This window comes from Argiope bruennichi, chromosome 2 (genome assembly GCF_947563725.1).
Source record: "Argiope bruennichi chromosome 2, qqArgBrue1.1, whole genome shotgun sequence".
NCBI lineage: Eukaryota > Metazoa > Arthropoda > Arachnida > Araneae > Araneidae > Argiope > Argiope bruennichi.
This window is the reverse complement of record NC_079152.1, coordinates 6,167,366-6,195,351: the sequence shown is the minus strand read 5'-3', so window position 1 is coordinate 6,195,351 and position 27,986 is coordinate 6,167,366. Positions and strand designations below refer to the sequence as shown.

The window sequence follows — 27,986 nt, the reverse complement described above, 5'->3', positions numbered from 1 at the left end:
CATTTAAATCAGAAATTTCATTTTTCTATAAAATAACCTTTTTCGTCAATTATTCAGATCCATTCTTATATCAATTAATTTCAGATAATTGGAGTTCTATTATGCTTCTAAACTAATGTAAGTTTTTTTTAGAATTCCATTCAATAAATCAGCACAGTCACACTTTGAACCAAAAGACCTTTTCTATATATATAAAAATTCCATTTACAAAAATTTACAGAAATACACTCATAGTATAAATTTGAAATCATTGTCTCAGTGATGCTTGCTTCCTCCTTTTCTTTGCAATAATGGTAGGAAGAGGACCCAACTTAAATGCCGTTCTGAAAAGAAATTTCATTCAAACATTTAGAATAAACAGCTTCCGAATGGTATCAAAAACGTTTGCAATCAAAAATTATTTCTGTAACACTTCAATAGATAGCAGCACAAAGATACAGTCACAGGGATAACCGATATTCATAAATCATTGTGCAAAAGAACATTTACTGCACAACTCATGCTGTAACAAATGTTGTAACAAACACTTATTTAATAAAAATAATTATTTTAAAATTTAAATTCATTAAATTTTTAAACCTAATATTTCAGTAACACAAAAATTGCTAATAGATTAAATAAAAAAAAATAAAAAAAATGATTGCTCCAAAAAATTATAAAACAAAATTTGGTATGTGATTTACAAGAATAAGTTTATAATTTGTAACTTTTGTTTCACATTTTTATATGTTTTATAGCAAATTTGTTAATAATATCATCATGATTTAGTTTTTTTTTAACTCAAACGGATATGTTACATAAAATGGCTATGGTAGAAAATCGTTTTGACAAATGCTATATCTCAAGTATTTTTTTTATTAATTTAACTTGTGTATTAAGAAAGATATTTCTGCAGATTTGATGGTAATTAGTAAAGTCAATAAAATTTCCAAAACAATAACAAAATTTTGATACAATTCAAATAAATTATTATATTGTACTTTTTATAAAGAGAAGATAAATCTTGATTGTATTAAATTTATATACTTATAATAAAGCTCAATGTGAGTGTGTGTGTTGGCGCTCTACAGGCCAGGTCATTTGACATACAGCTACCAAATTTGGTACATGTATAACTTAGAGGTCGGGAATGTGCACCTGGGGTCCCTTTTTTTTGAAATTTTAATTATTAATTTAAAACTAACTTTCCCGCCAAAAAACTCTCCCATTTTCCCCACCGCCAAATGAGTAAGGGTTCAGTATTTTTTTTTCTCCCAACAGTAATGAGGCTAGGGTTAACATTTTTCGGCGGATTATTTCAAACGATTCTGTTTATTTTCTTAGTGTTTTATGCATTTAAAATTAAACATTGTTAATTAATCCATGTTTCAGATTCATTCTGAAGTACTTTTGAATTAAAATAACACAGAATAAAGGAAATTAAAAATGTATAATCTGCATAGCGTTACCCCAACTGACGTAGAAAAATTCACGCATTTGCGTTACCGTAACTGGCGAAAAAAATTCACGCATGCGCATTGTGTTCTGATTGTTGACATGATAACCATTATCAACGGATGACTTAAACTATTTTTAGGTTAGTTGCATGCTTTTGTAAGTAAATTGTATTTATGTTAGTTATATATATTTTGTATATGCTTATAGTTTTAAGTACATCGTTTTTTAAGTAGTTTTTTTAAACCTGTTTTCGACCGATTATTTTAAACGATTCATTTTATTTTCTTAGTGTTTGATGCATTTAAAATTAAACATTGTTAATTAATCGATCTGTTCATGATGAATCTGTGAAAATTTTCTTGACAAATTCTTGAGATATTACATAAATTAAGAAAGATATTCTTTAGTGCCCATAAAGTTTAAACGCTCAATGACTCTATTATCAGTAATCATATTATTAAAAAAAAATGCTTTGTTTCAGTAAAAAAAATTATTATATTAATTGCAGATTAATCATTTACACTTTAATTTAAAGCATAAATTCTACGAGGGGTAAAAGAAAATTAGAGAGATACATATCACGTTATGACTGAAGGCCTTTATAATATTATGAGTGAATTATATGACTATCAAAATTTGAAGTTTTAAAATATTTTGCTGAAGAATCTATTAAAGTTGGAATTGCGTAAAATATTTAATGGTACGACCGGAGTTTAACCCTTGCTTTGCGCAATTTTTAAAAATCGCCAACAACGGCCTTGCGAAATGCTCAAAAGCAAAGGAGCAGATGTTCAATTATAGTGCATAATAAAGATTGCCAGCTTTGGCGCGTTATCGCAACTTGGCGAAGAAGGGTGTTAAACTCCGGTTCAACCTATTTATTTAATTATTAAAATGTAAACGAACATTAAGATTGGCGAACCGGCTGGTCGCCAAGGGCGGCTAGTAACATTTAATCTTTGTGACATTTAAAGACTGTTAATTTGAGAATCACATTAAAGGCCTCACACTATCTCTTGTCCATGATAAATTTTGAATATTTTCTTATAAAAAAGGAACTATTTTATGCATAGTAAATACTGATTTTGATATGTTTTACCAAATATAATCAATAATTCCAATAAACCAAAATTATTGTCTATTTTTTAAACATCAAGATCTTACTTTTAACACTTTTGATATTTTTTTAAAGATGTGGATCTTGATTCATTTTACTTTTCAAAACATTTTAGACTTTTTAATATGAATCTGCTGAACTGGTACTTTTGAAATGTCTCCAAGACCTATATTCAAGTTATTATTTCTTCAGGGTATATAACCCGTGTTGGATTATTTTTTTTAATAGTTCAGTTGAATTTTTTTTTTAAAGTACTTACACATCCTATACCATAACAACTTGTCCTCTACAATTCCTGAAATCTAGTTTCTTCCTTTTTTTTGTTTACTTTTGATTTTGTCTGATTACCCTTTATTTTTTAAAATAAATAAATCGTTCTTGTATGCTCACATTTTAAGAATTAAATATATTAACATAAATTAATATAAAATTGTTCAGTATATAAAGTGCAATCTCATAAAATTGCAAAATGTTTAGCTATCTTAACTAATCTAATATTTCATTTCTCATTTTTTTAGCCTATGCAAAAATCAAGTTATTTTGTATTCTAAAAACAAATAGAAAAGTAATTCTGGTTTGCACCAAAGATCTAAATTTTGTTAAATGATTGTTGCAAATATTAAAAACAATTCTATGAAATCTAAACAACAATAAAATTTAGTATTCAGTGAAATTCAATAATATATTATATGAAATGCCTTCCCTTTAAATAATTAATTTTCATACATCATTAAAAAAACATATGTTTAATCAGCTATTACAAACCATGAACAATGAGAAAAAAAATGTTTTTACTTTCTTCCCAAAATAGGTGCTATAATATAACACAATTACACTTTGACATGGGAAAAATATACAACAGCAATTTTATTGCTTAAAGCTACTGTGTTAACCATCCAAAAGAGGCAACTATATTTGCTCCCAAGTAAAGGGTGGGAGCAGAAACATTGATTTTAAAAATCAAACTTTCATTTTTTTTAAAAAACTAATAATCTAAAAAAGAAAGTTAAGGAATTAAACCTAAATGTTTCAACAGAATGCAAAAATGATTTCTGCAGATTATTTAAGCTTAAATTTAAATTTGGATAAAAGCTCTAAAAAAAAAGGAAAACCTTTTACTGAAATTTAATGTTGTAAGAAAAAAGTATTTAATTTCCTTTTTTAAAAATAATTTTTATGGAAAAAAGAAATGCCCGATGTGTAATCAGTTTACGATGTACAACATGGCAAAACAAAATCCTACATCTTTTTATAGACAAGATAATCGTATTTCGTGCACATCCACTGTTAAGCAGCAAGATTTTAAATGATGATTTCAAATCAAAATTTGTGAAAAAAAAAAATGAAAGTATATGAGCAAAATACTTACTGACAAGTTGAGCAAATAGGACTAAAGGTGCAAAAAACTAGAAAGAAAAAGATCAAATTCCTGGTTAACAAAATTACATTCAACATTAAATTTCTTTAACTATTAATTTCAGAAAAATTATTAAAAACATTAGATGATAATATGAGTATTATTCTGGTGCAACATCCTATTGTAGGATAAACTGAGTTAAATGGCCTTAATTTTTTTCCCCCCTTCAGATTTTTTGTTTGGTAATAGTGAGGAAAAAATGCCTTTTAGGTTCAATTTTTTTTCTTTTTTTTTTAATTTCATTGCAATATTTCATTTTCTTACGGTGCTGCAAAAAGCTTAAGCTTGTAATAAAGTTGAAAAATTATAAATTTCAATAAAATATTTTTTATTTTCGTAAATACAACATTTTTAAAAATGGTTTTAAATATAAACATTACAATTGAAAAAAAATATTAATTACAACATATAATAATAAAAAATATTTTTAATGTCAAATTTTGTGTTTTTTACTTCTGTATCCTTATTGATTACAAATGTCACAGCTGCAAAATGTTTCTACTTCATAACTACACTCATGTCCAAAATTAAGGTCACAAAAATATTTTTCAAAGTAATTCTAAATGGCTACCAGTAAAATTTAAACAAATTATATTTTATATATTGTGAAGGACCGGTAACAAGATATTAACCTTTATTGTGGGAAAAAATGTTGTTTAGCATTAGTTTTTGAGGAACTACTGAAATTAGACCGTTTAGGCATCTGGGATTTTTGCCCACAATTTTGTAAATATTGCATTAAAACAAAAAATTTAACCTGTTTCCAGTGAGAATAAGTTCTCATAATCGTTTAGACAGTTCCTTGAGATGGAGAGGCGTTGGCAGGCTTGAAGCTGGACAGTCTCAAACGGAGGTGGCTCGATGGTTACAAATGGCACCGAAGGTGGTATCCAGGTAGTGGAATCAATTCCAAACAAGTGGTATTATAACCAGGAAGACCGACCAAGGCAGACACAGAGCAACGACGCCTGCACAGGATCGCTATTTAGCATTAAGTGCACGACGGCATAGGCTGACAATGGCTCCTCAACTTGGTCGTGACCTTGCTGCTGCGTCTAGATTAGGAATTTCCAGACAAGCAGTATACAGACGTCTAGCAGAGAGGGCCCTTTATACCCGGCGACCCGTTAAGTGTGTTCCTTTGACTGCATCCAACAGAAAAGCCTGGTTGTTGTGGTGCCGAACACATCAATCTTGGACACAGCAAGATTGGGGGTGTGTTCTTTTCAGTGATGAGTCGAGATTTACCACACAGAGTGACACTCGTCGAATCTTCATCTGGAAAGAGCGAGGAGCTCGCTATCCCCCCTCCTACATAAAAGAATTCAACAGATTTGGTGGCAGAGGAATCCTTGTCTGGGGGTGGCATAATGTTGGGCAGCCGTACATCACTGCACGTCTTCGATGCGGGTAGTGTCAATGCACATCGCTATAGGGATGAGATCCTTGAAGCCTATGTGAGGTTGTTCCGGGTTGCTTTTGGCCCAGACATCATGTTTATGGACGATAATGAGCTCTTCGGATCTCAATCCTATTGAACATGTTTGGTATGGTCTCGGAAGAGCCATTACACAGCATAACCCCCAAGAGTTAAAAGCCGCACTTTTGGAAGAATGGGCTTTGTTGCCCCAAACATTTATTGACACCCTCATAAAAAGTATGAAAGCTTGTTGTGAAACCTGTATAGCAGTGCACGGTGGTCACACTCCATATTAGATAGACTTTTTCAGAAGTAAATGCTTTAACTCTGATTCATAATATAACACTTTTTGATATACCCTGTTTCTTAATTCACAATTAAAATCTTTTCCATGTTGTTACATATCTATGTACACTACTTCCATTGTAGTGTACCTCTGTGCCAAATTTCGTGGCAACACAGTGAATAGTTTTTCATTTTTTGTAGATTTTATGTTTGTGACCTTAATTTTGGACATGAGTGTACATTAAACTGTTTTTCCTTTTGGAATAATCACATGCGAGTCTAATTTTGCTCCTATGTATCATTCTCTTGCGACTGAATCACAGATATTTTGAGCTGAATCGGTCACCAGCTTTCCACTACTTTTGTGTGACAAGGAAGACGGGAAAGTCGATAATTAAGTCCACTATATTATTTGATTCAGCTTTGGATGCCTTCCTATAGAGTGCTTCAGAGAGCCATGAGTCACTGAAAACATGTTTTAGCAAGGGAGGTTCAATTACCTCATTCTCAAGTTAGGAGATCATGTCGATGTAGTCCTTTACATTGAAGTTTATCTTTGGTACTTTAAACTTCCTGTTTCGGCCTCTACTTCCTGTTCTTGCTTTTAAAACATATCGTAAACCAAGTTCTCTTTTAATTTTACGTTTATCAGCATGGACAAAAAGATATTTTCTGGAGCAGAAAAGTACCCATTTCTTTGATATAATGTTCTTGAGATTATCAGAGAGATATAGAGAATACAAGATAAGGTTAAACAGATTTTGGAACCATAGATACATGAAAGTTTTAACTATTAAACCACACAAGCTCATACACTTTCACAATATACTCAGAGTCATAAAATATATTTGATGGATTTGGCTGGTTTGCCTCTTCATGTAAAGAACACATTTTTCTTCAGCGCTGTCATTGTTACCAATAACTGTTTCAGATACACTAGTATTTTTTCCCCTCATTCTTGATTAAATATTATTCTCTGTAGTCATTTACTTTTTCTTGCTTTGGTTTTCCTCAAAGCAGTTGTGGTAGCTATATCAATATTACTTATAACCATTTTCCTGTTAAAGTTTGATTGTTTAGAGGTATAACTGGTACTTTTTTACTTTTATACAAGTACAAGTTTACACATTTATAGACAGCAATAGCAAATAAGCATTTAGCTTATCTTAATTTTTGTGAGGATGGAATCACCTCACCTTTTCCTGCCTACAGACTTTAATAAATTCCAGCATTTTACGAGATAAACTTCTATCATTTGTAAAATTCTTTTGCTAAAAACAATGAGAGTAGTAGCTCTTGGCCATATTTGTCACTTTTGGGAATTAAAATGTCACATATTTCACTTACATAAGGACCCTTTTATGAAGCAATTTTGAGGTTATGTCTATTAAAAAAGTAGCACTTCATAATAGATTCGAAAGTAGGCAGTTTACATTCAAGAAAATCACTGAATTTTCCAAAAATAGCACATTTTAACATTTGTCTTGTCTTCACTAATTCAGTCTGAGCCATTTTTACTCACAACAAAGTATGTAAGCACACAAACTAACAAATTAATTACACAATAGAAGAAACGAAGAAGCCAACTCAAAACTCGGAAAAGTCACTGACCTGCGACCAGCTCCGAGCTTGTCACCAGACACCCCTCAAAAACATCCATTCTAGAAATGACTCAATGTCCTGGATGTCACGCCAATGCAATATTATTCATATTATAACACGAATTTAAAGCTTTTTTATTTCATAATCGAGACACGCAAAAATCTTTCAAAAAATTCCAAAAAGTGTGTTTGCATGAAACTTTAACGCCCTTGCGGCACCTCAAGATGTACTACAATATTTTTCACATTTTTGATTTATTTTATCTACACCAAAAGGCAATTTTTCGGCACTGTTATACGTTAAAAATCAAAAGTCGATTATTTCTTTAAAAAACTTTAAAATGTAGCAAAAATTTCAATTTTATGAAGCTTAGTCCTTGCAGCATCTCAAGATGTACACCAATATTTTTCATATATATAATTTATTTTATCTACAGCAAAGGGCAACTTTGTAAGGCAGTAAGGCAAAGGCATTGCAATAACTGAACTCAATTTTTCAATATAAAATATAGATGTTAAAGCAAAAGCATAAAATCCTTATAATACTGATACAAAACTATATAAAAACTGATGAACTCTTAATTTTTATCCATATTCTAAACAGTAATTAATAAATCATGAATAAAATTACCTTCAATTAATATTCTAGATCTCAAAGAACAAACATTCCAATTTGTATATTATCTCTACATTTAATATTCTACAAAAATAATATATATTCTAGTAAAGATTAGTAATTCTTTTATTCTAAGAAGTTCGTTTATAATAAAATTCTTAAGTTTTTCCATATAACTAACTTTCCATATAAAATACAGATGTCAAAACAAAATATACTTGTAATTCTGATACATATACTTTATGAAAACTAAAATTTTAATCATATTTATGGTTAACTTGCGTTTTATTCTACTCGTATTTTCATTATGTTTTAATAACTTTATAATAAATATTAGATTATAAATGAAAAAAATAATTTTCTACTTTTTCCTACTATAATAAAAGAATATTACAGATTTATTTTTACTATTCTCTATTTTTTTAGTCTTTTATAAATTTCATAATTCATGATCAAAAATATATATTACGGAATCCGAAAACTAATAAATCCGAAATTAATTTTCAGATAATGCAACTTCTATAAAATATATTTTTGATTAAATCAATATATTGATTAATAATTCAGAAATTTTCTACTGTCACTAAATATCAATAACTGTACAACATTTCAGAACTTCAGACTGTAAGAAAGCACATGGAAAATTGAAAAGAAATTCTATTCTTGTATATGAAACATTCTAGGGTAAAAATATTTTAATCATTTTCATCAAAGGCAGCAATTTAGGAATTCTGATAACATTTTAACAATGTAAAATGATGAAAAATATAGCTATTCTAGACGTGTTAAAGCATCAAATCATATACCAAAAGAAATATTTGAGCAAAAGCAAAGTAAGATTCAAGATCATAGGTAAAATTTAGATATGATTGATCTGATGAGTAGGGCATAGAAAAATGTAAATAGGCACTTTTTGAATGGAAGGCCATATCATTTACATGTGTGGGAAAGGTTAAAACTTAAATTCCATCTAAAGTTCGATGAATACAATATGTTGGTAATAAAATGTTTCTCCCTCATAAGAAGATCTGATAAATTCTAATAAAAATTTGAATCTAGTATAGAGGTCAAACAGATTTTGATGAGATTTATGAAAAGTATTGGATGTTTAACTCATGGAAGGAGATTTGCACAATGGCTAAATGGGTTGCAAACTATGATTACAATTATAAAAATTTACAAAAAAAAAAAAAAAAAAAAAAAAAAACTTTGTAGTGTATTATTTTGCACCAAAAACTAACATATGGACAGAACATCATTTAGAATAACTAAGGAAAAGTGGCTGCAAGAAAGAAACATACAGGCTGTTTCCCTTACCATAATTCATTCCCAATTAAAAATAGATAATACCATAAATAATGCCTATTCTGCATGCTTTCGGCCCAATCTAATTGTCCCCCTCTCTCCATTTTTTTTCCTTAATTTTTTATTGCACTTGTCACACGACAACAACAATAGATAATACCATTGTCATGGTTAGGAATGAAATAGAATTGAGCAGAAAACTGAAAATTTTTGGAAGTTATTTCAGTCAAGTGAAATCCTCCAGCATAAACAGGATAATTTTAAAAATACTGTGAAACTGAATTAAAAAAATATTGCCAATATACTGTTTTCAATTATAACTGTATAAGAAAACAGAATCAAAACTCAAATCTATTTTACTTTTGAAAATTGGAAATTTGTGAGATGTTTGTGAAATTTTGTTTTTGACAGACAAATACTTACTAGATAAGCAGACGGAGCAAACATATCCGATTTCAATGAGATTTCTATGACAGAAACAGGCTGCTCTGTAGTCAACATGTACTCGTGTAGGAAGAATCATTTTTTTCCTTGTCTCCATGTTAGGTAAAAATATCCACTAGAGATAAACATATATTAGATTTTAAATAAATTAATTTTTTTTCTTCTTCTGAATAAATAAAAATCTTGGAGTGCAAATACTTTTTCCACAAATTTAATAAATCAGTTTAGTAATTTAAACTTTATTTACCAACACAAACAGTATATCATATTTCATTCATAAAAATATTAAAATTATATATTTCAAGTTTCAATTTTAAAGAAATACAATTTTTAAAAGCATGGCATTATTTATTTTTAAAAGGAGGGGGGGGACTTTTTTTATTATTTTCTTCTTTTAGTCTTCATTTATAGCCCTTCCTATAAAATATAGAATTCTAAAATCAATTTCTCCACAATTCTATGTAACTTTTTTGCATTTTTACTTTATTTAAACTAATCAATCAACTGATAATTAAATTCTCAAAATATCAGAATAGAGCACAAACATTGATTTCAAAGCACAAAAACATATAAAAGTGATTAAGAAATTGATTATGAAATTCCATCTTTACAAACATAAAACAAGTCAAATAAAAAATAAAAAAAAGGTGAAGGAGAAGATGAAAAACGAAGAAGTCATATTATTCTGCAATGTCAATTTATAGAGGCCTGAATTCATTTCATAAATAACTAAAACATAATATTCAGCAATGATGAGACTTCAGTCATGACTGCAAACATGGAAGCAATCTCCTTCTCCCAATTTGAAAGGTATCAAACTTAAATGACAGCATAGGTCAATTAAATAATATTTTAGGGGGCTGTAAAATATATATGTTAACATAATTTTTAAGCAGAGGTCAAAGAAAGAGAAGACATTATCGAATTTTAAACTCCACTTTTATTCCATCCCAGGAGGCATAATTTATGTAAAAGAAGCACGAAAGAACTGCCGTCCGTTCACCAGCAATACAAGAGCAGAAGAACATAAAAGAGACAGAAAATATTTTCCCCGAATTATTTATACTATGAGATTCTGATGGGATTTCTTTACATGTGTCGATTTAGGTAAGGGGATTATAGGGATCCTTTAAAAGAATGTGTTAGATCGACAAATTTTTATCCCATCACTTATGGGAACTTGTCGATGTCAGCAATTTTAAAGAGCTTCTGTTGCATTAATTAAATAAAAAAAAGTAGATCAGAAAATAAGAGAACATTTTAGAATGCAGTTAACTTGGGCTAAATTAAGATAAAAATTAAGAAATTAATTAGGATTTATTTAGATTAATTTAGAATTAAGCGATATCATTACACATATTATATATAAATATATATAGCTCTTTTTTTTTCCCTTAAAAAACACAATTTAAAAAAGAACATGTCCAACTGTAAATGTTTTCTTCATGATCTTTGGCTTCTTTGTGCAAATATCTTTTCTACTTCACAGTATAATTTGCTTGCATTGAATATTTACCAAACTTATCATAGATGATTATCAGTAATTTTGAAACTGACAGAATATTTACTTCCCTTTATAAATGAAAATATTTGTTTGCATTGAGAAGTACTTCCAAGGCAACTTACTTCCAAATCTGAACAGCAGTGAGTCTCAATTACCTCCATTTGCATATTGTTAGACATTACTTCTGTATTTATAAATAAAATAAAAAACTACTACTTCTGAGGATATAAATTTTTCAAGCCTTGTTTCTAACTTATTTATAAGGCTTTAAATTTTAGTTAATGTTTTAATTCCCCAGCCTATTTTTACATAGTTAATTTCGATTTTATTAATTATGTAAAAATAGGAATTTCATCACTTGCTTCTTTTTCATTTTTACAAAAATTTTGGTACAAATAGTTATATTTGCTGGGCTGCATACAACAACCTTGCTATAAACATATCAACATTCTAAAATAAAAGTAGCAAATACATGGGCGTAAAAAATAATTTCATACCAATAAATACTGTAATAAGGCAGAAACATTTTGAATTTTCAGATACATTCCTCCAGTTATGTCACAACCCTGAAAAAACAAATGATATATACATATTAAGATTTAATAAAAAAAATCCTCATAATTTTCAAAAAGTCAAGCCTTTTGTCAAAGCTTCTCTTTTATGCCCAAATACTATTTTAAGTCTCTGAGTAACCAATCTATGTTATGTAATGCTTGCCTGAATCATGAACTTACACCATTCACAAAGATTTTACGTTTCATGAAGATAAATTTATACGTCCGACATGGTTGCAAAAACGTTTTAATGAGCAATGACCATTAAAATTTTACCCAATTAAAATACAATCTAGTATCATTCTAGGATTCTTCCTATTGATTAGTTCAGTTGAAAACTTGATATTAATCTACAACTTTGATCACAACAAAATTTTGCTTTTCTAATTTGTTGCATTTTTGAGTTAATGTAATCACATGATGTAAATAGAGAGACATACAATCAACTATCAGAGAGTTTTGTTTAGAAACTGATACATATTTACAACACAGGAGATAAAACTACACATCAGATTTTATCTATCTAGTAGTTTTTGAGTCTTATCGGATTCATATATTTTGACAAAGTTTGCAATAAAAGACTTCACCCAAAATTTGATGCTTAGATCACAGCATTTAGGTGTTAAGATCACATAATATATATTTTATCTTTTATCTGATCATGTGAGGAAATTAGCAGTCAAAAGCAGTCTCATTTAAGAAAAAAAAAATGGCATTAATTCCTATCATTAATTTATTTTTGAATAAAAATAATACTCATATCCAATGAAACTTCTTTTTTCCATTAAACTTCTGTTATACATCAATAATTTCAAAATGAAAGGCAAACATGTTACATTGAAAGATATACATCAGAATAAGTGAGAAAATTACCTGCTGCAATAATCCAGAATCTTTCTCTATTACACATGCATCTATTAAAACTCCCTGGAACAAATCAATAAAAAAACTAAAATGCATAACAAATAAAAAAATAAAATTAGAAAATAAATAGATATTGTAAATTACCATCAAGTTTCTATTTAATTAAGTCTCACAATTCCATTAGCTAAAAAGATTATTAAATGGAAATTTGTGAATTATGTTATAAAAGTATGATAAAAATTTGATTGGAACTCGCATATTCACTTTAATAACTACAACATATTACCCTAACTATATATATATATATATATATATATATATATATATAAGCATATCATCTTGTTATGAACAGATTTAATATTAGGATCATAGTTTTAATGACATACTTTTGTAAAAACATAATCTGTAACATATTTGTGAAACTGAATTCTTTTTGTTCCAAAAGCAAATCTCATTTCTTAAGTTTCTTAATTATTCATTGTAGTACCTTCATTACATTTTGTAATAGTTTATAATATATCATATTTCATAGAATATGCAGCAAACACAATGCTTTCATCAAAGTTGAGAAAATCAAACAGTTTTGTACCTTCTGATCAAGAAGGTAACGCACAAAACAATATTAGTAGGGGTGCACAAGAACCTACAATCGATTAAGTAAATTTTCTTGAAACATCAATTAATGACAAGCCACAAAACTTTAAATAAACTTTAGAAAAAACTTTAATACTTTTTAAAAAAATATCATAACTGAAATAGGAATATCTTTCGCAGCATGAAAGTAAGCAACCAATACTGTTCAAAGTTCTGTCGAAAATGCTGCTAAATCAGGCTGGCCAGTTCACCATGAAATTCTGGGAGGTTGGGAAAAATTATTGAAATTTATTATAAAACTGGACATTTTTTTTATATATAAATCAGTAATTTTTATCAAAAATGATAATTTGTTGATATTTTTTCATAAGTAGAATGAAACGACCATAAATGAAAATCAAACTTTTACTAATAGTTTAAAACAGACTATGGAAGACAGATTAATCTCCATATCTAATTTATTGTACATATCTATAAATATATAATATTTTCACCAAAAGTTTTGGTTCTTTTTTTCAGAATGATAAGTTATTGACATAATTAGCGAAATTGATTTTGCATACAATGGAAAAAGGCAGCCTAACTGAAGCCCAGCTCCTGCTATGTTTTAAAGCTTTAATAGGCTTCTTTTATTTAAAAAGATACATATGGAGCTGTTCCCCTTTCCTACCTTTTCTTTCTTCAAATGTTAAATTGATCATATTATGTGTTATGAAAGAGAAAGAATGAATTTTGGGTATTAATATTCAAAACAGGTTGTAAAATATTGAATTGCAAAACAATTTATCTAAATTAAATAAGTATTTTACAATAAGTATTTTTTTCCTCTTCTTGGAGATCTTTTTGTTGAATTATGAAGTAATGGATGTTATTACTATTATTTCCATAAAACAATTTTCTTTGTTTATTTTTAAACAAATGAAAATGGATTTTAAAATTCTTCATATGAATGGAAGCTATGCACAATATGAAAAGGACATCATTGCCAATATTTTCTTTTAACTTTTTTCTTTAATTTGTGTTCGTGTAAAATTTCCCATGCATTCAACAAAATGCTCTATAATTTAAAAAGAATATTAAAGAAATTAATTTATTCGATACATTATATGCAAACATGCGTCATGTAATTTTTTTTAAAAAAGAGAAGGGTGGCCATTTTCTTATATAGTTTGATGCACATGAAACTTTTTGTCACAAAAATTTACAAAAATCATTTATACTATCTTTTTTGAAATTTATACTTCTAATACATTTTTCTTCTTATGCAGTAAAGGAAAAAAAAAATGATAATGAGCAATTTTCCACTTTTTTCTCTATTTTATGGATTAAACATTGAGCCAATATGCAAGTGATTTTTTTTATTATTATTATAGTTGGTGAGCTAAAAGTCAATGAAGTAATGATATCATTGAAGAATTTTTCTTATTTTGATGTAGAGATTTCATTTTGTATTTGTAAATATTTTTTTTTCTGTTAGTAAAATTATTATTCAGTTCCGATTGTTATGTTGGTAAACAGTATGAAAAGGGTAGATCCTATTGGAAGGAAACAAATAATTTTATTCTTAAGCACTCTGTCACTGTGCATATATTTTTGTACTGCATTTTTTAAAAAGTTAATTAGACAAACAATTCCGAGATATGATTGGTTGGCTAAATAGGCATGTATCTTCTATAGTTGGTAAATATATTTGCAAAAAAGGAAAGGGTTTTACATAATAGAAGCTTATCTGAAATTCAATAAGTGGAAATGTTTTTTTTTTCTCCTAAGAATTAAATTTTATTTTACATGGATTTTAGTTAAAAGAGTTGAATAATTTTTCAAATAAAGTTAAGATAATAATTGCATAATATTTAAAGAGAATAAAATAAAGTAACATGGTTCTGAAGATATAAAAAACATCCAAAAATTGTCAGGAAAATTAAAAAAAAAAAAAAAATGGAAATGTCAGGGAAAAGTCAGAGAAATTCAAAAAGCAGTAATGCTGGCCACTCTATAAATGGAAGCTTGCTGAATAACATTTCTTTTGCATATCAATAAAAATATAATATCTAAAATTTATATCATTAAAATGAATTAATAATAACTAATCACTATTTATTAAAAACTATTTATTCTGAATTCATTACCGAATTTTGAATTTGTTTTATCTTCCAAAACAAACAATAGAAATATTCAAAATGAAAGAAGAAAATAAGGAGCCATATAAAACCACAATTTTTTAGCACACATATTTTCATTGTAGTAAGCAACATCATAACATTTTAATGGTATTATCGTATATTCTCTAAATAAGGCTAAATTCTTTTAATAATTTTGAAATGCAAAATTAAAAAATATATTTTATAAATTAAAAACATGCAGTAATTCAACTCAAAATACCTCTTTTTGGGAAGTGAAAAAAACATTCATAAAATTCATATATTGTGAAGCACTATCACCAGATGCAGACACGATCTGAAGAAAATGAGTAGAGCCACAATTAGTATCAGTAGAATTAAATGGCACATTACAAATACATGTTATTACAAGTCATTTTTAAAATACTTACCAAGATTCTGGCCTGAATTTTTTTTTCAATGATATGCTGTTTTCTTAACCGATGTATATCTTAATATCAGTTAAATATAAACACAAAATGAATTTATAGATATTCACCCCAGCATAACTGAAAGGTTTTTACAAAATACACAAATCTAAAACTATATAAGCACACATAAAAGCCTTAACTAATAAAGAGAAAACATTTTTTAAGGATACAACATAAAGCCATGGTCATTGCTCCAGCCACAAGTGATTCAGTATATATTTCCTCTTCATTATCTGCAAAGAGAAAAGTTGTAAATCAACAATTAACAAAACAAACTAGAGCTGCAGAGGTATCTGGCAAAGAGAGTAATTAAGTTTGACAATGCAAAAAACTAGAAGCAAAATGCACATAACTGGTAGCATTGTAAATATGAGAGGGGGATGAGGAGAGTTAGCAATCTAAGAAATAAATAACTTATGATTTGCAGAAATGTATCTATGCATAACATAAATTTTATCTTTTACTTATTTTAAATACCTTAATAATTAGTTTCTATTTTTTTTTTTTTTTTTACTTAATGTGCATAAAATTTTAATAAAGCAATTACTTTTGAGGAATTACATAATGTTTCAATTAAAAGGTTAACTTTAAAATAAATTAGCTCAATCATTTTCCCTGTTAATTTTGCACATTAATAAAGACTTATGCAAGTACAGTTAAATCACAAAAAGTTCTCCAAAATTAAAACAAATGTAAATATAAGAAAACTATTTTCACATTTATTTCCAAGAAACATTTTATAGTAATACTTCTTTTTATAATTTCTTCATTTATCTTTCATCTACACAATAGCATGCAGTATATTCTTAATATATTCATTAAAAAGTTCATTTTGTCCATCGCATGGATGAGCAAGGAAATTGATATAAAAAGCACTTCATGAGTTATTCTGTGAATAATTACACATGAATATTTTATCAATATAATAGATATTTTTAAGAACTTACTTTGTAGAACTAACTTTTTCACATTAGTATGCACTGCATTTTTGATGTTGGCAAAGAGTTCATATTGTCCATCAGAAGGTCTAAAATCTTCAAATTCTGATGAAGATGGAAGTGGATATAAAAAGGCACTGGAAATAGTAATAAAACCTCAATTTCAATGAATATCAAAAGCAAACTAAAAATTTGCAACCAGTCTGTAACATGTTAAATTTCATGCTCCCAAAAACATAGCATTACCAAATTTAAATATAAGAATTATCTTTAAATACAAATTTTTTTTTATGATATTTTATAGTAAGTATATAACACACACATATAAAAACTGCTTTTGGAAAACATGAAAGAAAAATAGCATGCCATCGGGATTAATACCATACAGTTTCAACTCAACTTTGCAAGTGTTACAAATTAAAAATTTTCAAAATAAAACCTAATTTCTGAAAAAAAAAATGTATATGCAGTGGTAATTAGCACAACACTACATATGTAGTTCAGAAATAAGAAATGCTAGAAGAGATATTAAAAACTTTGAAACTTCTGTAAATTAAAATCCAAATGGCTAAGATAATTTTGATGAAACCTGGCAATACCGAAGAACATCAGCTAATTAAATATATTGTTGATGTAAATTATTCCACCTTTTTGGAAAAGTGAAAGAATATTTTTATATATTGGAAGAAAGAAAAATTCAAGCAGAAAGAAATTGGAAGAATAACTATTTCTGAATAATTATTTACTTAGAATTTACTACTATTATTATCTTTATTGAGCTAAGAAAAAACAAAAACAAAAAACAATGATGTGAATATTCTTTTTTAATAAACTTAATATTTTACAAGACAATAGATAATATAAATTTTGATTATAAAATATGATCAACCCATAATTTTTATGTTTAACCACTACAATTCTCTATAGTTTTTCCAAGTTAAAATCTCGCAAGAGACAAGGAATGAAACTGATAAGGTTTGACTAGAAAAAAGCAGGACAAAGCCAAGACCAGTGATTCACACAAAGAAAATATACATCGTGGAATAAAAACATTAGGGAAATCACCTCTGCCTAGTGTGACAACCAATGATAGCAAGTTTGTTTAATGGATTCAGCATCACATGGGAGCAGCAAAAAGCTATGAGAGCATCCAAACATTTTGGCACAATACACTGTAAAAAAAAATTTAGTAAAATTACATTTAGTTTTTGACATATTTTATGAAAATAAATGAAATAAAAAGCAAATTTTAATAACACTCTTATATAAACCATTAAAAAGTAAAGAGATTTTAACTATTTTCTTCTTTCAAATCTTTAAGAATACATTATTATTATTACAGTATTTAGAAATAAATTTTTCTCATATTCACTATCAGATGGAGCCAAAATTTAATTAACTTAATTGATTAATAAACTTCAGAACTGATTTTGAAATAGTAATCATAAATACCAAACTATGTATAAGACATTTCATTGAAAGACATAACCAACATTTCTGGTAAACAAGCTAAACTACTATATGTGGTTTATTTTTCAAAAATGCAAATAGGTTATCTTTTAATATACTTCAATATATTATTTATATTATGTAAAAAGCAATTAAGAATCTTTTCTTTAAATATATGTTTTAATAAGATTGCCATTCAAAACTGGAAAAAGAATTCCCTACATTTTACCTGCACATATATGCAGTATAAGAGAGAATATGCAAACAGCATTCAGGATCTAGCATGCATTCAAATAATTTTTTATAATATTTTTCATAAAAATAAAGCATTCTGCTAAAAAGGTTGATTTGCTATTTTATTCCAATATCAGTACTTTAGATTTTTTAGGATCATCTAGCTCTATCAAAAGTAAGGTGTTATAATGATTTTGCTTCTTTTGACAATACTTTTTATTAACTGTTTAACAAAAATGAAAAGATTTTCATATAAGAAAGGCACTATTGGTTCAAATTTCTGAATTTTTCAAAGAAATGGCTTAAGAGAAGCAAATTTTAGTCAAAATCAATTTATTCTGACAAGCATTTATATTATCACTCAAGACAGATCCAGGCAAAGTTTTTTTTTTTTTTTTAACTGAAATCTAAATAATTTTTCATGTTTTATTTTAGAGCACATTCACAAACACTGATATTTTTTAACCAGAACAAAACTTTAATAAAAATTTAGAAGAATCTGCAACTTCCACGAAATTAGCACATTCAGCAGGATTATCTTTAAACATTCTAAATATTGTTCTAAAAGTAAAATCTACTTTCTATCCAATAGATTTATGACCACAATGAAATATACTATGGATCATGTGTAGTCTACAAGTACTGAGATCTAAAATTTTACAGAAATTTTTACATAAAAATTCTTACTATTTAAGCTTATTATCTTCATACAAAGAGAGCAGTATGCAGCAAACAGATTTTGCAAAACGTCTCTAACAAAGAAAAATCAAGCTCTTCAGCAAAATCAGAATTGAGATTTTTTATCAAACCAATCAGTGTTAAATACGGATTTTGAGCAGCTCATTGTTTTAAAAAAACTCTTATCTACTCTGAATAAGGTCATAATTTCTCAAATAATAAACAAACTATTCAATAAATTCATGTATGAGCAGCTAAACACTGCTACAAAGCCTCGACAAATTAAATGTTGCTATTCCCTACAAGGAAATTTATTCTGTTCTCTTATACAGTTTCAGCACTCTTGCACATGCCATTAGTCGAAATTCGGGAATCTTATAGGAAAAAACAATTGCCTCCTCAAAAGGAAATTGGACTGATCTATACAAGAAAAAAAAGGGGGGGGAGAGCTAGTAGAAAATGGGCAAATTTCTGAGGTTATACAATCACAAATAGTACTGTTTCCTTTTTAGATCTTTACAATATTTTATTCTTACAATGTTTAGGGATCGGCAATTTTTAAATGGAAAAAGAATGAACTAAGAAACTTAAAACACCCTGTTTTCCCAGTTTTTATTTGAAATTTTCCAATTTCCCAGTTTTTTAAGATAATTTTTAGATTTCCTATATTTTTCTGGTTTTCCCAGTGCCGTGGCAACCCAGTTTAAAGAAAAATAATATTTTAAGTTTCACTGTTATAAACTAAAAAAATGTTTTAATTCATTTTTAAAAATCAATCTAAAATCTTTTTTCTTTTTTTCTTTTTTTTCTTCTTTGGTAATTTATTTCTAGTTTTAACCTTTATACAGAACAAAAGATAGATTTAATTTATTAATAATTAAGATATGGAGTATTAAAATAGAGCATTGCCACTGAAAACATAAATAGGTTACAAATTTAGAAATTAGTTTTAAAAGATTAAAAATAAAAACTGAAAAATTTGCAAAATTCCAACTTTACAAACATGAAACAAATGAAGTGTGAAATAAAAATGTAATAAAGAAAAAAAATTTTAAAAACTGACAAAAATCATTAAAGCTTAAATTAAACAACAATTTTTTTACAATTTCACTTTTAAAAGTTCTTTTAAAAAGCCATTTATAATTCAGTATAAATCCAAGTGTAAAAATGCAGATTAATAAAACTTATAATACTTGATGCAGTCATAATAGAAATGATACTCATTTCAATACATAAGAAAATAAAGCTGGATTTAAGATTCATTTATAACCTTTCTGAGATATCATAAAGCTGAAAAACATAACGTTGCTTCGCTCTATACATTATTTATTAACTTTTTTTCCAGTAAAATCATATATCAATTGCATAAATTTAAGTTATGTAAGTTACATTTTCTTTGTTGTCCAGATGCTTATGTATCACAAAAGGAACAACATCATTCAGGAATGGATCCAAATTTAACATAGGAGTGAACTATAATTGATGGAAATTTTAAACTTAATTATTTTTTAATAAACAAATTAATTATAAAATAATTAAGTTTAGTTTAATCTTTTAAAACTATTTTTAACAAAGATATTTATACCACTATAACTTTAACCCAATAATTCAAGAATTTTACTTGCAAAGTTGTTGCATCATTCCATACACATACGATTTAGCTAAAATCAATTTTTCCAGAATGGTAATAAAATTATAGTTATTAAAGAAAGATTATAGAAAAAGATAGTTGAATGTATTATAGAATTAAAAAAATGAACACCTATTTGCTTAACTGTATTATATCCTGTCGATTTAGTCATGAACCTCTTTTGAAATTGCATCACTCAAACTGGTAGCTAATAATAATTGCATATCAACAATTAATAGTGTAAAAAATTGCCAAAGGTTACACACTAACAGATTCTTTCAAAAATAAAATCTAACTAAATTCCCCTATGACATGCAGTTAATACTAATTTTCACCAATGACAAACAATGAATGTATCAGTACCATCAAATTTAATAAATCTTGCAGATTATTTCACAAAGTTGTAAGTCTCTATTTATTGCTAATTTTGTATTAAATTTATGAAATTTAAAATATATAGAGAAAAGCAACAATAATATATAAATAATTTAATGATTACTATAGTATAAAAAATTAGTATGATAAAAAGAGCTTATATATATATTTCAAAATATCAGGAAATGCTAGTCTAAAACCAAAAGGCAGGAAAAAAACAATGCACTTTTACATACTTCTCCATCTTTTATCATCTGTGGGGATGGATTCAAATCAATTATAGCAACAACTAAACTTTCTCTTTCTTCCTCTAAATAAACAGAATAAATTATATGTTAAAAAAAGAAAACTGACAAAAATATTTTACTTAATAATGGATTTCAAAAAATTTTATTTCTCAACAGACCAGGAAAACTATTTTAATAGGACATTAAAAAAGACTTATACATGTATTTTTTTCTTTTCCTTTTTTCATAAAATTAAAACACATTCTAATCATGACCATTTTAACAAATTTTAAATTGGCTACAATACTTTATTAAAATTTATCCCATCAAACATAGATTAGGAATTTCAGTATCTTACAGTATAACATGAATATCTACCACATAAAATTCATTGAGGATGGAAAAGGAAAGTGCCAACTATTTTCTGATTAATGCCTTACAATTTTATAAATTAATACTTTCCCAAAACTGAATTACTTATTGAATATATGAAAAATTTTAAAAGATACATTAAGAAAAAAAATGTTTTCTATTTTATTCTATATATTTAATGCAAAAATATAACAATGTACTGAGTATTTAAATTGACATAATAAAACATGTATAAACATGTTATATTTTATTTAGAAATTTTAAAATTTTTCTGCTTATAGAATTATTATTTAAAAATCAAAATACATAAATCAGTATTATACACATAAACACTCTGCACTTTATATAACACTTCTATAATTATTTATTTGATTGACATAAACAAATGCATTTTAATTTATAAAATATTAACCACTGTATATACAGCTTCACCAGCAGTTATTTGTTTTAAGTTATTACTCTGGAATTTGGCAAAATATTTATTTTTGTGATTGATTGAAATGAAATATCTAGGATTTTTTGCAGTAAAGGCTGTCCTCCCCTAATATTTAATTGTGATAGAAACAAGGCCAACTTGAGAACTTGCAGATCGTTCAACCAAAGAAGTTACAGAAAATACACCTGAGATTGAATGGATCTCCCTGAAGATATTATTTCAAGCCTTAAAAAAATGGCACATCAAATTACAATCAATAATTATCAATATATATATATATATATATATATATATATATATATATATATATATACATATATATATATATATATACATATATATATATATATATATTATTTCATTAGGATACATTCCTACCATTGAAGCATTCTCTTTCTGATCCAGAAATCAAAATGAAGATGTTTTGGCCAGACTAATCAGCAAAACAATTATAACATGAAGACTTTTTAATCTTTTTAACCTCTAAAATGATCCCCTTTGTCATGAGTATAACAAGATTAATGATATTGAACACATAATTCTCTCAGGCCTTAATTCTAGAAACAAGCTGTCTCCTTCAAAAATGTTTTGGGAAAAATAACTGCAAACAAAACCAATCTTCAAGTTTCTTTTCAAACAATGATATATCTACTAACTTCATTGATCACATTATGTTACAGCCTCTTTAGGTCTCTCTAACCCAATCATCACTCTGTGTTGCGTGAACTCTTTAATACAGAGTTCATTCATTTGAATCTTAGAAACCTGAATATAAACTGAATCATATCAGTGAAGCTGTTCTGCAACTGCTGACTGACTGAACCGACTTCATTTTGATTGTGTGTGTTGTGTGCACGTTTTTGTGTCAATAGATAAAATTTCTTGCTCTCTATATCTGGAACCAGGAGATAACAGCCATTGTTGTTATAAATCTCTAACTCTTTACTTCTTTTAGAATTTTCAACTTGAAGTGATATTTAGTTTTAACTTCAAAAATTAACAATTTTATAAAAAGAACAATCTAAATTTTTTTCAGATATTAGATATTTCTCTGATTTAATACTTGACAGAAAAACAGATACAGAAATCTTTAATGCTATTAAGAACCAAACATTAATATTTACAAAATTCAGTTAATGCTAAATGTAATAATTTTCATAGAGCAGCATGCATTCAGCCGAATGTCATGTATGAAAAATTTTTTAAGGAAATATTTTTAGTTTATGTAGATTTTGTAATCATATTCAAGTATGTATTATTTTAAAAGTTGATACATTCATATTTTTCTTTAATGTTAAAGTTTCAGAATCCAGTATTTGAATTTTTAGTCTTAATGATACAATATTAATCGTTAACGGAAGGAGGGTACATTTCTAAATTCTATGAAATCAAACAGAGGCCAAATATTTGCAGTTTGTTAATACTAGAAGAGAATATCCAATGACATGTTAAAAAGCTATGACTTTGAAACCTGTGCAATAAAAATGTCTGATTGTTACGAAAAAACTGACAAAATTATGATAGTAAAATAAAATCTTATTCAAAATAAAAACCGTCATTAAAAAGCATGATATGCCAACTGGGTGCCTTAAAGATATAAAAATACTCGAATATGAAACAAAACTAAGTTAAACAGTAAAAGAAATTATGGCAGTTTTAAAAGACTGTTTTTACAGGTAAATACAAAAGCCAGCACATAAAAAAGTACCTATTAGTAGCATGTATTGACGTGTAATGAAATCATAGGTACAAGAGATCTATGCAAATAAAAAGGAAAATAGGTTTAATTTCAACAGAAAAAGAATTATAATAAAATAAAAAATTGAAAAATTCAATTAAATTTGAGGAAAAGTCATTCAAAAACAAAAGTGGTGTCATTAAAAAGCTTTTTTTTTTAATTTTAAGATGAAAAAATAATTTTTGCATGATTTATTATATGAAGTTCTAGCAGAAAAAATGTAAAGCCATTTTACTTTTATTTCATTTCTTTTAGGGTGACACAGCAACTTTATAACAGCTTAGTTATTTCTTCTATGCTATAAATAATATGTGTAAAATGTATCGATTCTACGAAGAGATACGAATATTAATTCAATTTTATATACATAGATTATGACAAATACATTAATAATCTAACTTAATCCAAATTTTCTAAATTGACATTTTAAGCAGAAAGCACTTAAATCATTTAACTTAGATTTCTTAATGACTATTGTTTTTCTATCCCAGTAATTATTTAAATTTCCCAATGAAAATTTAAAAAAAATTTAATTCAAAATCAAAATAAAAGGTGGTTTAATGACTTTTCAGAAACCTTTGGATCAATAGTATGCCTGCAACACAGCCTAATTAGCTCAGTATGAAAGATGGCCCTGCTTTCAGTAAAAAATGAATCAGGCCTTTTTTTTTATGAATCTGTTGCTCTTATCCTTATTTTGCAAACCACCACATACAGTTACAAGATATAACTGCAGGCTTTGGGAAATTCCTAATTGTTTTTTTAATAGAAATGATAAGCAGGGATCTAAAAGATGTCCTTATATGTGGGATGTTACAAAAGTAGAAAAGTAATTTAAGTAATAATAAGTAAGAATTTTACTTATTATTACTGATTATATTTAAATATTTTAATATAATATTTAAATATAATATTTAATAATTATATTTAAAATTAAATATAATATTTAATAATTATATTTAAAATTAAATATAATATTTAATAATTATATTTAAATATTTTAACTGATATATAAATTCTGGTACTTCCATTTTTTAGTGTCCCCCTCCATAGGTATACAGGTCAGATCTTAAAGTGGCCATAGGTCATATTACACCAAAATACAACTGCTGATATATTTTGATTGCTGAGCAATAAAATCATGGAACCACTATAAAATGCAAGTAACAAATTTTGAAAATTTTTTATTGAAAGTAGACAAAGACATATAAGAAAATAGTTTTTTCCTTAAAAATCAGTGAATTTTATATGCAAATTACATAAGCATATATATAACAGAAAGATCCTACTTTATAAATGTATATCTTCACTGAAATTTACAAAAATAATATTCTTTAAAAATGCAGTGTGCTCTTCTAATTTGTCAAATTTAACATAATGAGAAATGGGTGTTTTACCTTCAGAATTGGCATATATGTGCAAAATATGGCGCATTCTGTATAATATTCCACATTATAGTGAAGTATGCATTTAGGTCTTTAGTCCTTGGCCTATTGTGTTTATAATTTCATAGTTTTGTTATCAAGACAATATATAAAATCTATTTTACTCAAAATATGATAAAAATCTATCAGCTCTTTTGTATTTCATGTTTTAGGAAATATAGGAAATTTAAAATTAAAATAGCATTTACTGATTAGAAATATTGGAAATTTTGTATCCTATTTATTTTTCACTTCCTTGGTAAACAGTTCTTCTTTGAAATACATTCTCTTTTTCATACTTGCATTTTGTAATAAAAAAATTACCCATTGGAATTTCAGTGTAATTTCAAATGAATTTTATGCTGTACAGAAAGATCTATGAAAAGTTTAAACCAAATCTATCAGCCTCAACTGCTACATAGGCCACATAAGCTATATTCAAATTTACTTGGGCCATAAAATTCCTGAAGTTCAGTTTTTACAGAAATATCACTAGAAATTAAAAACAGAGCATTAAAAAAAATGGAAGAAGATATAATAAATGTTAATTTCTTGGCACATGTCATATCTTCTCCGTAACACTTTTTCTTATTTTGGGGAAAGACCACTGTTTACCATGACTACTTTCAAAATTAATTCAAGGTGAATGTCAGTAATTCAGGATTTGACAACAGATTTGTTTCTTTTTAAAAGTGAAAATAACTGTTGTCAGTTACAAGAAAATCTTGTAAGCCTTTTTTTAATGTTTTCAAATCAAGGCAGCAAATATTTGTAAAATTCAGTTATTCTATCTTTAAAAAATTGGCTCTTATGTATTAATGCCACCGCAGCTACAGATTTGGCAGTTTGGCGTTGTATTTTGAAAATGATTGGCAGCACTTGAAAACCGCCAAATCTGTAGTTGCGGTGGCGTTAATACGGAGGCACCGAAAAGTTTTACTTTCATATTTGAAGAATATTAGATATAAATTACCTTAATTAGTATATGGTTTGGCACTTATTTTATGTATATGAAAAAAATTACAGAAAACAAAGAGTTAATATGTGCAGATTTTATATGTGCAGTTTTTCTCCGCATGTTTTATTCCATGTAATTGCCTCTAAACATGATTTATCTATCAATCAAGTATCACATTTTTGGATATTTTATTAAAAATTCAATTCTGGATTATTTTTTCATATTATTTATTCATTCATATTTCTTCACAAAAATTTTCGTTGTGTTCTGTTGTTTAACAACTTTGTTTTCAGCACTTCAAAAATTAAGTTCAAGATGTGCAGAAGCTTTTTTTTCCTATTTTATTTATTTCTACACTGTAGTGTTTTTGTCTAGCATATATAAAAAATTAAGAGGTGCTAAAATCTTAATAAATTATTTAACAGATGACAAGTTTTTTTTTTTTTTTTAACACCAACATAATTATCAATAAATTGTTTCAAAATGAAACATTATTTTTTAGAAGAGATATTTCGGAAATCCAGCAATTAACTTTAATAGGATTTTAATAATTGGGTAAAACATATTATAAGTATGCAGTTTCCCGCCAAGCACGTCAAAATCATGCTAATCGTCCAGGAACTCGCCAAAAGTCCGCCATCATGGATTAGCAGATATAGCAAACAGCTTTTAGGATTGCACTAAAAATTGCCACGATTACTTTCGGCAAAATATTGCCCCAAAATAATTCAACACTTTAGCACCCATACGTAAATTTTAAATCAATCTACATACATCAGTTTCTAAAATCGTGTAAATTTTATATTTTCTATTATTCGGAGAAAGAAAGCTAATAATTAGAACTTACCTCCATCAGCTGCGTTTTCATTCATCATTAATTACGAAAGAAAAAAATACAAAAGTAACTTAATTTGAAATAAAGTCAGTGTCTCACACTGTTCACTCCAGAACGCCAAACCGTATCTGATTAGACATTCGTTCATAGGAAACGAACCACAATCTAGAAATCGACTCTCTGTATGTCAACCTTTTTGAGTCCAATCATAGGCTTTCTTTCTTCGTCGATATGCTTTGCTACTTACTGTATTGTGATTGGTTAGAAAATTACGTGTTTATTTACATTATAGATGGAAGCCAAAGAGCGGGATTTGTATTATTAAATTATTGTTTATCCAGATAAGTGTGAAATGAGACGAAAATGTTTTTTCCCTCATACTTTCAATCTTGTAACAAGCATTTAAAAAATTATTTCCATGCTGTCTATAGCATTTTTAGAAATTTTAACGAAGATAAACGGCAGTAAAATCAGAATAAGTATTGAAAGCTATTGTATTCCTGGCTTTCAAGAAGGTTTTAAGAAAACAATTACAATTATTATTTAAGTAATATTTAATACTGTGTAGTAATTTAAAATTTTTCCATTAAATTTGTGTCTGTCTTAAAAAATTATTTAATTTATGAATTTTTTTACAAACAGTTCATTTTTTTTAATTCTGTTAACCTCCTTTTGACAAACACAAATTGTTTTATGCATTTTTGTTATTTTATCTGAATTAATATTCATATAATTCTTAGTATTTAATTTAGATATGTCATTATTAAAACTCAGTAGAAAGGAATTTAAGAATAAACCAGAATATTCTTATATGATAACCAGAATATATTATACTCAGAGCAAAGATCTAATGTAATGGATCTCGCAGTCTAATGTAAACATAAGCGATAAATGGAAGCATCGGCAAGCTCATGTCAACCTTTAGGAGTCCAATCACAGTGCAG

The 27,986-nt window shown here is 27.1% G+C and overlaps 1 protein-coding gene across 1 annotated transcript; it reads right to left on the bottom strand.

Annotated features, from left to right (window-relative positions):
- Window positions 1-163: 163 nt before the first annotated feature.
- LOC129961675 (general transcription factor IIH subunit 3-like) lies at window positions 164-27,191 on the bottom strand. The gene is made up of 12 exons (XM_056075207.1): window positions 27,055-27,191; window positions 21,289-21,362; window positions 17,752-17,858; window positions 16,696-16,823; window positions 15,919-15,981; window positions 15,710-15,768; window positions 15,541-15,615; window positions 12,574-12,627; window positions 11,644-11,712; window positions 9,622-9,757; window positions 3,924-3,960; window positions 164-323 (listed from the first exon to the last, which is right to left on the bottom strand). Exons 1-12 carry the CDS (start codon window positions 27,080-27,082, stop codon window positions 248-250), a joined length of 906 nt encoding a protein of 301 aa, XP_055931182.1. The 5' UTR covers window positions 27,083-27,191; the 3' UTR covers window positions 164-247.
- Window positions 27,192-27,986: the final 795 nt, after the last annotated feature.

Excerpts from the sequence above, each read along its gene's own strand:
- LOC129961675 (XM_056075207.1), bottom strand. The coding sequence starts at position 27,082 with ATGATGAATGAAAACGCAGCTGATGGAG. Across the intron at positions 15,982-16,695 it reads GAAAAAGTTAGTTCTACAAA|ATAATGAAGAGGAAATATAT; the intron begins GTAAGTTCTTAA and ends TTCTCTTTGCAG. Across the intron at positions 3,961-9,621 it reads TTGCTCCGTCTGCTTATCTA|TTTTTTGCACCTTTAGTCCT; the intron begins GTAAGTATTTGT and ends TTTTCTTTCTAG.